This window comes from Dryas octopetala, chromosome 8 (assembly GCF_963921425.1).
Source record: "Dryas octopetala chromosome 8, drDryOcto1.1, whole genome shotgun sequence".
Lineage (NCBI taxonomy): Eukaryota > Viridiplantae > Streptophyta > Magnoliopsida > Rosales > Rosaceae > Dryas > Dryas octopetala.
The window spans coordinates 5,962,674-5,975,595 of record NC_141373.1 but is presented as its reverse complement, the minus strand read 5'-3'; the positions used below and the strand labels follow the sequence as shown (position 1 = coordinate 5,975,595).

The window sequence follows — 12,922 nt, the reverse complement described above, 5'->3', positions numbered from 1 at the left end:
TATTCCATTTTCTGTGCGCTGATAACCATTGTGCAGGTGTGCAACACATGATCGAATAATGATATTGTACAAGAAGAAAAATAGAAAACAAACAAGAGGACAATTAAGAATAAGAAGCAACCACAATTTGGGGCCATTAAGGTCACGTGGTCCCTCCAAATTAGGTGATTTTTAAGTCGGACGTGTCATGCATGAATATAATGCATCACAAGAAAACAAGTAGGCAATGGCGACAAAATCATGGTAGTTAGAATTGGGCCATATTCGTGTCAAACTGTGAAAGCCAAAAGCAGGGTTGTTGGAAGCTTAAGGTTGAAAACTTTGACTTGTAGAATTAAGCCGGCCAGGGCCAGACCAATGCTAAAGAAACCACATTTTTCGGTCATATAAATTAATGCATCAACTGCAATATCATATGCTCGGCTACTATGGTTAAAAATGGGGTGGGTATGGAAAATCTTGTGCACATCAACTCCCACTTAATAATTATGTAATGAGCGAAAAAAAAATTTATATTTGAATTATTTACCAACTGCTAGCTTCATACAAGTGTTTTGTGGGAAGTCTTGTTCCCTATTGCAGAACAATAAACCCTAAAAGAATTAAGGACATAATTGCTTTCTCTCCTAATTTCAGCATTCACCCCCACCTTGATTTTTATTTATTGGGAGGATCAATGCTGCTGATTTGATACAATTTAGTTTTTCATACCAACTAAAAAAAATCTGGGTATTGAATTTTATCGCCCAACAAGATTACCAACTTTCTTTTTTCCAATTTACGTGACATGATTTGTTGTGGCTATATATATGAATATCGTGTCTCATATAATATTGGGAAACAAAGTTAGGAAAAGAAGTTGAGATAAGTAGCATTTTTTTTTCCCCAGATAGGCTTTGCTTCCATTTCCTCAATGAACAGGTGGAGCTCTGTAATATGCTGGCACTGTTTCAGGAAAGAACATCTTTCTAACTCCTTCACCCTTGATTATGGGGAATATGATGCCTGATGCACCCTGAAAATGGAAAACCAGAAAGATTTGTTTAAGTATAAAGTTATGTGCATATTCCAACTTGTAAATTGTAATTGACCAACATGTTGATGAAAGAGTAATGGCAGTATTAGTTAACTTACCAAGAGCAATCTAATCCCAAGCCATGTGCGTTGAGGTGAAGGATACGGAAGCATTAAGCGCCCAACGCCGTAGACAGCCACAGCAAAGAAATGGAGAAACAAGTGCAGTGGGCGAGGGTTAAGACCAGAGAGTAGCGATATTGGTCCTTCTGAACAGATGCCTCCAAGGCTCAAGTAGTCAAAACATGCTTCACGCATTTCCTGTCTTGCTGGGTCAGGTGATGCACAAAACACCTGGTACAGGGCACCAGCCAATGTGTTTATGGTGGATGACACAGGCTGCAATAAAAACCAAGCACCATCAGCAAAGCAGAAACCACAAAGAATGGCAACAGTCATGTATTATACATTTTCACATATAGGGTAATGTTCTTTTGTCAGACTGTGAATCAAGATCACACATTCGAATTCAGGCATGATTCTACCTATTCAATGGTTCTGATTCACAGTATGGCAAGGGAAAATTTCCGGACCTTCAAAATGGCATACAAGAAAGCAGTTTTAGGTACGACTTTTTTACCTTACGCAATGTGTAGAATGATTCAAGGTAGTGGCACAAAGCAGGTGCATCATTGAGATCACCCAGGGGTCTAAGAAGATCCCTTAGAAGAACAATGTCTGAAAGAGCCACAGTCATTCCTCCTCCTGTTAAAGGATGCCTCATGTTGAATGAATCCCCCAATAAAAGTGCACCGGGAGTGGGATGAGGAGCAGCAGCCATGCTTTTGTTTTGCATTGACCTGATGTTTCCTTTATCGACTGCAGCTATAAAAGCCTTGTAGAGCTGAGGGGGAATCTGAAATACAAAGTCCTGAGATTAGTCCAGTTCAGCTAGGTATGAATAAATGCTGGAAAGTAATCAAATCAAGCAAATTATAGATACCTGAGGAGCCACCACAGTTTTCAAATAGCGAGCCATATCACCATTAGCTACTGAAGGTACTTTTTGACCAGGTACATCCACCAAACACCGAACCTCAGTGCTGCTGATAGGATAAAACAGGACAGGTGAAGGGTCTCCCAAAATCACATGTCCATGATTTGCATGAGGAAGGTCACAGTTCTCCAAGACCAAACCAACAAAGCAAGAGGGACTTTCAACCTGCAGTAATTAAAAAATACCCCTGTTAGTCTCATGAAAGAACAAACACTACTGTGCCTAAATGAGTTTAATGTAGAACAAATGCTTGATTTTTCAAAAGTTGGCATTGCATCATTACCTTTGGAGAACAGAGAGTGCGGCGCAGATTTGAAAAACAGCCATCGCATACTATTGTTAGTGGAGCATATGTTCTCAGCTCTTCTCCAGCCTTGTTCTTGTACATCACCCCTTTGACAATGCCCTTTTCTTCAAGAAGTGTTGTCACTGTTCCTTGTTCCAATTTGACACTTTAAAGAAAATTTGAGCTACGTGAGTAAGAGGTTGATACAGATTACATCAAAATACAAGAAATCATGGAAAATAATCATCTAATACACTGAAGGAAAATTGGGATTATTACTTTGGAAGAGTTGCAGCCCTTTCGCGCATTCTTTGTATGAAACGTCCATTGTGGAAACTTCTCCCAGCCACATCTGAACTATATTTTTCCAAGGGGTAAGACAGTTTTGTATCAGTCCCATTTTTGTAAAGAGCGTAACCAAACACTTTCTGAGCATCAATGGACTCATTCGCACAGTCTGCAGCCACACATAGATGTTGATTAGAATGAATGCGTAACTCAAGAGAAAATTAAAAACCAAGAAGTATGCTTTCAAATAACTAAAAGTTTATTGAAGTTAGAGCACACAAATATGCAGAAGCACTTGTATTTTTTTTTTTTTGTTTATGGAAGTTGTCATGAGCTACTAACAAAAGGCTAGGCAATTGCTTACCCTCAAGACCCAACTCGACCAATTTGAGGTAGCCCCCAGGCTGCAGCAATTCACCAACAATTCGGTCTGGCTCAGTCAAGTCTCTTTCAATGACATGTACACGTCGTCCTTCCTGTAACAAGAAGCAAACACATACTTAGCTCAAAAGGCCACATTAAAGATGGAAGCTAAAAAATTCTGCCATGACAACAATTAGGATCTGAATTCTTATATAATTCACATATTGTCCTCCTCAGGCTTCTCAAAAATAATTTACAATCGGATACCAAATTTAGCAGTGTAAAATATATAAAAATGGTTTGGTTCTGCACCAATCAAATTAGCACCCAACAAAATCAAATCAAAGGGGAAAAAAATTAGCTTTCACCCATATCATCTATTGACTAAAGCCTCATGTGTGCAAAAGAAAAAAGTTCATTTAAAATTCCTAATATATGTTAAGCCCCGTGATCTCTGAAAACAAAAAACGAATAGAAGAAAAAGTCAAAACTAGACGGCTTTAAGTGTTTGATTGCTTAGCTGGGATTGTTGACGAAAATGGAGTTGAAAAAAAAAATAACAAAAAAATATTAATGGCTACGCTTTCTATTGGGAAGCAATGGGATGAAATTTTTCCTTTGGTTAGTTTTCTCTGTCACCAAACAATTGGGAAATGATTGAATAAGAAAGAGAAGGAATTGATTATCACCTTCGCAAGAGTGTAAGCAAGAGCTGCACCGGCAACTCCGGCACCGACAATGACGACATCGGTACCTTTCTCCATCTCCGGCAGGCACACGCCGTTAGCTAACGGCATCCTCGCGAACCCATTAGTACTCTCTACACCCGCCGAAGCTCCGACCTTCTTCTTGTTTCCTCCGACACTGTTGATGATCATGAAGGAAATAAGGCCCAGTAGAGAGGCCAAGAGTCCACCGAGAACGTATTCGTACACCATCTTCAAGAACAAGAAGATTGGAATGGAGATTGAAGAAGAAGAAGAAATGGGTCGACTCTGTTTCTCTCTGAGGCTCTCTCTCTCGCTCGCACTGTATCTTTTGACGTGCGGGGGTTGAGAAGTGCTTTGTGGTTATGGAAAGCAATGGAGGTTGAATGGGTTTATATAGAGTTATTGGGCCAGCACGCAACAAGTGAAGGTTCGTTGTTTTTTCTATTTCCTTTTCTTTTTATTTATTTATTTAGGTTTTTATTTATTTTTTGTCTGAATTTTTATTTTCTTGTTTTTAACTTTTTGCTAACTTTGGGGTTAAACGTGTAGGTCCGTCCAGCCTGTAGGAGAGAGTTTTCTAGCCGATTTCTTTTAATGGGGGGCTGTACTGTCCTGTGTGCGAGCCCATGGTAGAATAGGATGAGCTGGAGCCTGAAAAGATAAAGATGGAGTCAGTTGGGGACAATTTGAATTTACTGGTGTCATTGACTGAAAAAAATAGTAATAATGCAAACAGAAATCCGATCAACGCTGGTGATTCTTGGACCATCATGGTCTTAGTAGTATAGTACACACTATCATCATCATCACTATTCTTACGGCCATTTGGTATTCTACTCAAATTTTTTTTTTTTCAGAAATTAAGATTTTTTTTTTAAATATGAGTTTTCAAAATCAATTTTTAAAATAAACTTGTTTGATAAGAAATTTGAAAACAATTTTTAAATTTAAAAAATGATGACAATTAAGAAAGAAGGAAGTGTAAAAAAAAAATATGAGAAAAACGATGTTTTATCATTTTTAAAAAGAGGCATGTTTTTGAATTTTTTTTTTTAAAACTGTTTTTGAAAATAGTCTATCAAACACGTTTTTTTGTTTTTGAAAAAAAATATAATTTTTGAATAAAATACCAAACATGTCCTTAGTTATTGTTGGTATTATTAATATCGCTAACATATAACATGATTTTGTTTGAAATAATATATAGAAGGGATTCAAATACAACAATCATTTTAATCAGGGCCGGTCCGAGGATTTAGGTGGCCCTAAGCGATAAAAAAATTTGAGGCCCTTTGCCCATTCAATAACTAAACTTAATTGACCAAAAAATCAATAAGCAATTTCTAATTTGATAACTATCAATTTAGTAAGAGAAATTAAAAAATAGAACTGATTTGCATTAATTGAGAATCGTTAAGTACACAAAAGTTGAAGTCAGTTTTGAAGATAACTAATATATGTAGCAAGCTTTAAGCTGCAAGTAGCAAACTTCTTGACAATCTATACTCCAAATTCTCTACTAACAAACATTTGTTACCAAATTAGAGAGCTTTCTTACTCCTCGATATTAATAAAGGAGACAAAGTATAAAGCAACTAAATCCCTGTTTATATTTCAAATTTAATTATTTATTAATGCATTAGTATTCTTATACTATTGGCTGCATAACAAGGTAATTACTAATAATATGTATTAGGATTCTCACACATGTAAGTCATTGTAGAGCAATCAGTCACATTAAAGTAGTTCATCATAATATTAAAAAATATATATATATATATATATAAAAACAAACACAAAACATGAAAAACAGGAAGACTTTTTTTTTTTTTTTTTAAAAAGAAGTTAACTTAGAAGTAGGAGGCCCTTTGGGTGGGTGGGCCCTTGGCGGTCGCCCAGCTCGCCTGCCCTCAGGGCCGGCTCTGATTTTAATCAATTGATTTGGTAAGAATTTTATATCTTATTATATATCATAATGCTTATTAGACCGTCGAATCCTATTCAAGAATATCATTTGAACGAGGTTTTAATTTATAGAAAAATGCAAGATTATATGAAATTCACAACTCATATTAGGTGACGTGTGATGCTAGACCTAATACATGTATTGCTCACTATGATAACATGAATAGATTAGAGTGTATAACCTAAAACTAATTAGCAATTGATGAAGAGATATAAAACCTTATAAATATATTGTATGGTAAGACTTTAATTATTTTCTAGTTAATGTGGGATATTATGTACTCTCAATAAATTCATTCATTACCTGCATTGTAAGATAATTCTACGATCATCACTGTTTTTTAAAAATTGTGAATTATCTACTTCAGAGAATTTCTATAGACAATTTGTGAAATCATGTATTAATTTGTGATTATGATTTATGGTTTAATAGCATAACTATGATAAAAGTAACATTACTCAATATATTGGAAAACGATATTTGCACTTTAGTGAAAACTCATTGTAATCTTTTAATAGATTGTAAAGAATGATCAATGTTATAATTGTAATATTATTTGCACTTCATGATCATGTATAGGAATACAAGTGGAGAGCGCGACTAACGCTCCCCAAATTTGTTTCATAAATGTTCTATTTTCAGACAATTTATTGACATACAATACTTATCAATCATCATGCAAACTTGAGTAGTAAAGATTTGGTCTGAACTTAGATATTATACGGCGATATATGATGTTTTATTTTATACCAGAATGTCCTTATACAATGATACAGTGATACGGTGATATAAGGTGTTCATCCTATACCCTATATTAGAGTATTTTTACATATAAAATAAATATTATGTATCGTCGTATAATATCAAATGTGAAACAAGTTCTTAGAACTTGAGTGCTAATTCGAAAATTTTCGGTAATACTAATATTCTGAGACCAAAAAGTTAAATCATTCATTAGTTTAACTATCGGCGTAGTCCATATTTGCCACACTCGATCTCATCAAACATTAGTAGTACATTACCCACATGGCCACATTTGTTTCTCTAATATTTTAATAGTATCGAGTGCATATATGAAGTGGCTGACTAAAGATCGCATACCGAGATGATAGAGTAGAACACAAGCGAATTTAATTTAAAACTTTAGTCAAAAGAATTGCACTGCCACTGTAGGCTAGCTCTCCAATTGCGACTAAATTTGGTCAAACAGAGGGCCATCTTTGGTGGTAACGTACGTGGGCATTGGACGAGCATGCATAATAACATAGTATAAACCCAAGCCACGTCATATTTTATTTTTATTTTTATTTTTATTTTGTGAGACATTTTCATTTTTCAAGGTTTTGAAAACCATGGGAAACAACCAGGAGCTGAGGATACAATTAAATTATAAAATATATCATAAGAAATAAAAAAAGATGTTCTTATAAGTTACAAACAAATCATAGAACAAGTCCGGCCTCCAAAAAATCATGGCTAGTTGGCTACCGGGGAAGTTAGGTCAAGTCAGCAGTATGGAGCGGTACTTTGTCAAGGACTCCAAGTCCTCGTAATTAAATATTACCCATCATAGTTTTTTATTGGCAATTTGTTGGAGTTTTTTTTTTCCCTTCTCTCTCTCTCTCTCTCTCTCTCTCTCTCTCTCTCTCTCTCTCTCTCTCTCTCTCTCTCTCTCTCTCTCTCAATCTTCTTTCTTTTTTCTTTTATGCTAACCTCCATTGAGGTTTAATAAATTATAGAAATCTCTTTTTTCTTTGTCCGGAAATTAAACTAACCTCCATTGTTTTAGTCTTTTAGATGATAAATTCTTGTTTTCAATTTCAATATAATATCCATATTGAAATTGATATTTTATTTTATTTTTATTAAATTTTCATAAACACATACAATGATTGTATTTTTTTTTCTAAAATATTGATGCATATGTTAAATATATATTTGAATTTATTTATTCATTCAAATTAAGGAGATAAAGTATCACACATGCATCTCTAGATATTTTAAATTCTTAAGTCCAGTCCTTTTACAATATTATTGCCTTTACGAAATAAAATGCCTTCACAAAATTCATATGAAATGTCAACAAAATGTAAGATCAAGAGACACTAACACCTTCACTCATTTGTCAATATGAAAGCAAATTCAAGCAATTAATAATGATATGTCCCCACGTGTGTGTATTTTCTACCAATCTATATCGGGTAGTGGGAAAAGAAACACTTGATACATATCTAAGATAATGAAATGGGTCCACAAAAATAATTCATATATATAAATGACAACAAACTTTTTCACCTAAGAAAAGCATAATAACAACACAAATGTAGGTAGGTCTTCACTGCAAATCAAAATGATCAAAACTACAAACAAGATTGAAGAACTGAAAGAGGAAAAACTCGATCGAGTCCGAGTCGATCTGATGCGAAGATATTGGAGTGGCACAGATGGATAATCACGTACGTATATAATTAAGCAAGACGAATATACATCATGCCATATTTGCCAACAGGCCCAACACATCAGCCATAAAATGTCAACAACATTGTTTGGTTAAGGAATTAGATTTTCTCAAGCAAGTCTTAGCTCCAAACCCTTTTTATTTTTGATTAAAGGTGATCGCTCCAAATCATTCATTAATACTTGAAAGAGCATTTACATCTATTTGGAGAGCAACCTCATTACAAGCCGGCCCGATGCTGATGAGAATTAGTAACACTTGTATTTTGTAATTTAACAAGGAAAAAAAACTACCTTAACTCTATTAAAAAAACAGCATATGTGCATGGATTGGTATGATGAATCAACAATGTGCACTAGTCAACTAGACCACTAGATAATACTAATTTATATGATAGTGAAAGTATGTATGTCAATGACTATTTAGTTTAGCGGATGATATTTAATCTCTAGCTCTTTTGTGGAAGTAGATTATGAACGATAATATATTTTTAATTAAAATAAATAAATTGTACGTATGTCATAAGGTTGTTGTGGAACTTTTAATTATTGGAGAGAACATAATAATGTTCTATACATATGCTTAATATTTGCCACGTACATGAAATGTCAAATTAATTTGCTCTTAATTGGCCTCTCGTCTTGGGTGAAGCATATTTTGTTTTGGGATCCAGTGAATGATATGGCTAATATACAGGGACAAGAAGAAAGAGATAAGCCTAAATTCTAAAATTATTGTCAATGATGTCCTGCTCATCAGACTGGTGGGGGCTGAAGGCTGGGTCATATGTTGGGGGGGGGGGGGGGGTGGTTGGCAAAGACCTGGCAAGGTCTTTAAAGCACTAAAAATATTATTAGCTTTCCTTGAAGTTGCCATCTAGTGGACTCAGCAGTGGCCATTTGGTCTAAGCAATCAAAGGTTTATATATCATATGTTCATATAGAGTAAGTTGCTTTGCTAAATTATTGACTATTAAAATAGTATATACAAACAAAAGAAAAACGTTTCTTCAAATTGTTAAATTGTGTCTCTATATAATTTAGTTATTTGTATTAAACAAATTAATGTTGTATAACAACTTCTTAACTAGTATTCTTAATTTAAGGTACTACTTAAGATAATTTCAATTATTATTACTATATAGGGCCGGGAGTACAATATTCATGCTTCACATAGAACTCATGCACTCTATTTTTTGTAAATGAAAATTTTGAAAACTTAATTGTTTCATTTAAAGATGGGTTAAATACAAAAATAATCTACAAACTTTACAGTAATTCTCAATTTGGTCCATTAACTATAAAAAATGTCAATTTAGTCTACGAGTTTTTCAAATTGTACTAAAATAGTACAAATGTTAACTTTCATCGAAAAAGATAACGGAAATTGGTCATGTGCATAACATGTGAGCACATTTTCAGGGACATTTTAGTCTGTTCATCACATTTTCATGTAACCAGTTCCGTTAATTTTTTTGATGAAAATTAACATTTGTATACTGCTTTGGTTCAACTTGGAAAATTTGTGGACCAAAATTGACACTTTTTATAGTTAATGGACTAAATTGAGAATAAGTGTAAAGTTTGTAGACCATTTTTGTATTTAATCCTTTAAAGATTTTTTGCCCTTTTTTTTTTAGAATTTGAAATTTTAAAAACTCTCGAGTAGTATTGAAGTTCATATTTAAAAGTGCTTGAACCCCCTCAAGTAGTGTTCAAACCTTGTCGAGTACTACTCGTTGGGGATAATTACACTTCTTAATGGGAGTGCGATCATTATTTGAGGGTTAGATTTCTAGATTCTAAAAAAAAAAAAAATTAAAAATCTTTAATATGAGATATATATACTTTCAACGTGGCTGATGCCGTTATGTCATGGGAAAAGTATTTCAAATTTTGAAATTTAATGAGAATTAATATATGGTGGTGGTTGTTGTTGTTGTTGTTGAAGCCTTGATATGTCTTTATCAAATTGTTACTTGTGAGTTGTGAGGTAAAGGGTGCGGGCAAAGAAAAAAGAAAGATAGTTGTCTGCAGCCGGTGTGCAAATATTGACCGCTATATTAGTCTGATTGAAATTGATCTAAGCCATTTATTTATTTATTAGGCGGCGATAGCATGTCGTCGTGCACATACTACCCTCTGCCTGCCCATACTTCCATGCATGGAGAGCTAGCAGTGGAGACCATCCTTAATTTAGGTGGCAGTACGTCGACCAATATCATCCACAACATTTTTTAAGCATTAAATATATTTGTCTCACATAAGATAAGTGATCGTTTATAATCGAATATATCTCGTCTTTAAATTGCACAATACAATTAAAATCTCACATATATTGCTCCTTCACGTGGTTAAATTTGAAATATAGATGCAATTAACTTGGAGAGTCAAAAAATGTGAGCTCTAGTAACTGGTATCAGAGTCGACAATTCAGCATAAGACGCATATATGGCAAGTGATTATTATTTGAGATGGAGTAAATCTCAATTGAGTTGGAGTTGTGACTCACACGTATTGTTCTTTTCGGCGATTAAATTGGAGAGAATATTATCTAAGCGTGGCTCGGGCAATTTCTTGAACATCTATTTAATGAAGATTTGGGTATATATTGATTAATTAATTAGGAAACATAGTTGCAGTAGGATAATTTGATGGTCTAGTAAAGCTGATTTTTCTTTCTGGTTCTATTTTAATTAATTAGTTTATAGGATTAATTAGGAGGGGCTTTGTATAAGATGATGGCATGGACATACACAAAGATACAGCAATCTCAGCACTCTGACCAAAATAATGCTAGCTTCACTGAACGCTGTTACAAAGAAGGTTCTACATAAGCTAGATATGCTAATTTTGTGTCAAATTAAGAATCAGAGATTAATTCCCATCTTCATCGAGATTGGGAATGGCCGTATGGGTATGGGGTTTCCTTTTAAAGAAGTTAAGGACACAATTCCTCATTTGGGTCTCCATATTTGAAGCATATGATATGACTCAGTCCCTTGAATGAGTTGAGTCAATGTGTATCCCTAAATCTGAGTCTCAATTTGTGAAGTTCACCATAGATTCGTTTGCTTTAGAAAATTCTCAGACCAAGATATTTAGCGTATGTTTGGAAATTTGATATATTATGCTTTCAAGATTCAACAACATCACAAAACTTCATGCTTACAAGTTACATCCGATTGCCCTCCCTTTCTTCAAGTTTTGTTTAAAGTGTAGCTCAAGTACTTGACCTCTTAAGGAGTGTAAAGACTTTGGGCCTTGCAAATATAAGACAAGAGAACCTTGCCTTAGCCCAAAGTAGAAGTAAAATGGTTGGGCTTCCACATAGGAATGTTAATTCTAAAACAACCCCACAGTTTGATTTTCGAACCCCACACAAAAATTTTATCCCTTAATCTTCTGTTTGTACCCTTAATATAAAACAAATACTTAATACCTATTTTGCCCCCTCAAATATGATTTGTGTGTCAAATTGTCCCCAAATTAAATATCTGGTACATTAATCCATTAAATTTTTTAAAATAGGTAAATCTGACTTTTTGTATAGGATTTCATCAAAATTTTCATTCAAAAAATGTCATGTGTCGTTTTAGTGAAGGCAAAATAGACAATCCACACCCTAAACCTAACCAGCCCCTATCAGCGACCCCTATCTCCTCTCTCTCTCTCTCTCTCTCTCTCTCTCTCTCTCTCTCTCTCTCTCTCTCTCTCTCTCTTCGATCACTTATCTTCTCCCTCTATATAAGATTTTGGACTTCTCCACTATCAATTAATTTTGAGTTGAATACTCTAATTTCTACACTCCATCGAACCACTGAAATGCTCGGCAAAATTGCTGGCCACCTCTTGTTTGGCAACTACCATGGTTTGAAATTATAAGATGTTTAAAATTTTAATTATATAAAAGCTACCAGGTTCAAAGTGTAAGCTAGTGATGCTTTCAGCTATTGGACTCTCGCCATCTAGGGTGTGGCACTCCACCCCTTTGCCTAGCAGCATGACACTTATATTGCTCTCCCACAACCCTATTTTCACAGTTTAGGCTATTCTTGATTCACTCGTCACTACTAAGGGAATTGTTTTTGCTTTTTTTTTTTTTTTCCTCTGGCTACTAAGATATTTCAATTTGCCATGTTGTCTCTTGCCTGCCTATGGATTAAGTAGTAGTTTAAAAGGTTGATCTATTCGGGAATCTTTGGATATACACTTATTTTTCAACTCCTCGAAGCATTTCATCAGGTAATCTAGTCATTCAAGGACCCTAGCTGGCCGGTGATCTGGGCTATTTCCCTCTGGACGATGAAACTTATTCCCAATTGTCCCACTAGCCGGCCTTAAGCTCTGTTATTTTGAAGTCATATCTAGTATTTAGAGTTTGATTTGGTACTGCTCTCATGGCCCGCACCATATACACCCAACTAATTAAAAGACCATGATCAAAACAGTGGGCTTGGGCCTCACCCTCACATCACATAACAGCTTAGTCCCAACTGGCACCCGTTAGGAGATCTGATAGTTGGTTGGGCACTTGAGGAATATTGCACCGCGACGCGAAGACCAAATGACGAAAAAGACCCTGAGAAGCAGTTTCACTGACCTTCTTGTCCGAATATCAGAACCTTTCCCAACGGCTACTTACAGACACCCAATTTAAAACTAACAACATTACATACTCCACGCACCTCCATTCCTAATCCAAACTCACTCACCCTGTTACTCAACCAACGCTCCACTCTCTCTCTCTCTCAGTCTCTCTCTCTCTCTGTCTGTGGAAA

General features: G+C 35.0%; 1 protein-coding gene across 1 annotated transcript; it reads right to left on the bottom strand.

Annotated features, from left to right (window-relative positions):
* Nucleotides 1-494: 494 nt before the first annotated feature.
* LOC147276488 (squalene monooxygenase SE1-like) lies at nt 495-4,067 on the bottom strand. The gene is made up of 8 exons (XM_086255410.1): nt 3,698-4,067; nt 3,010-3,121; nt 2,637-2,814; nt 2,355-2,523; nt 2,018-2,236; nt 1,655-1,930; nt 1,135-1,413; nt 495-1,015 (listed from the first exon to the last, which is right to left on the bottom strand). Exons 1-8 carry the CDS (start codon nt 3,944-3,946, stop codon nt 911-913), a joined length of 1,587 nt encoding a protein of 528 aa, XP_086111536.1. The 5' UTR covers nt 3,947-4,067; the 3' UTR covers nt 495-910.
* Between the last annotated feature and the right edge of the window lie 8,855 nt (nt 4,068-12,922).

Excerpts from the sequence above, each read along its gene's own strand:
- LOC147276488 (XM_086255410.1), bottom strand. The coding sequence starts at position 3,946 with ATGGTGTACGAATACGTTCTCGGTGGACTCTTGGCCTCTCTACTGGGC. Across the intron at positions 3,122-3,697 it reads TTGCTTACACTCTTGCGAAG|GAAGGACGACGTGTACATGT; the intron begins GTGATAATCAAT and ends TTCTTGTTACAG. Across the intron at positions 1,414-1,654 it reads CATTCTACACATTGCGTAAG|CCTGTGTCATCCACCATAAA; the intron begins GTAAAAAAGTCG and ends TTTTTATTGCAG.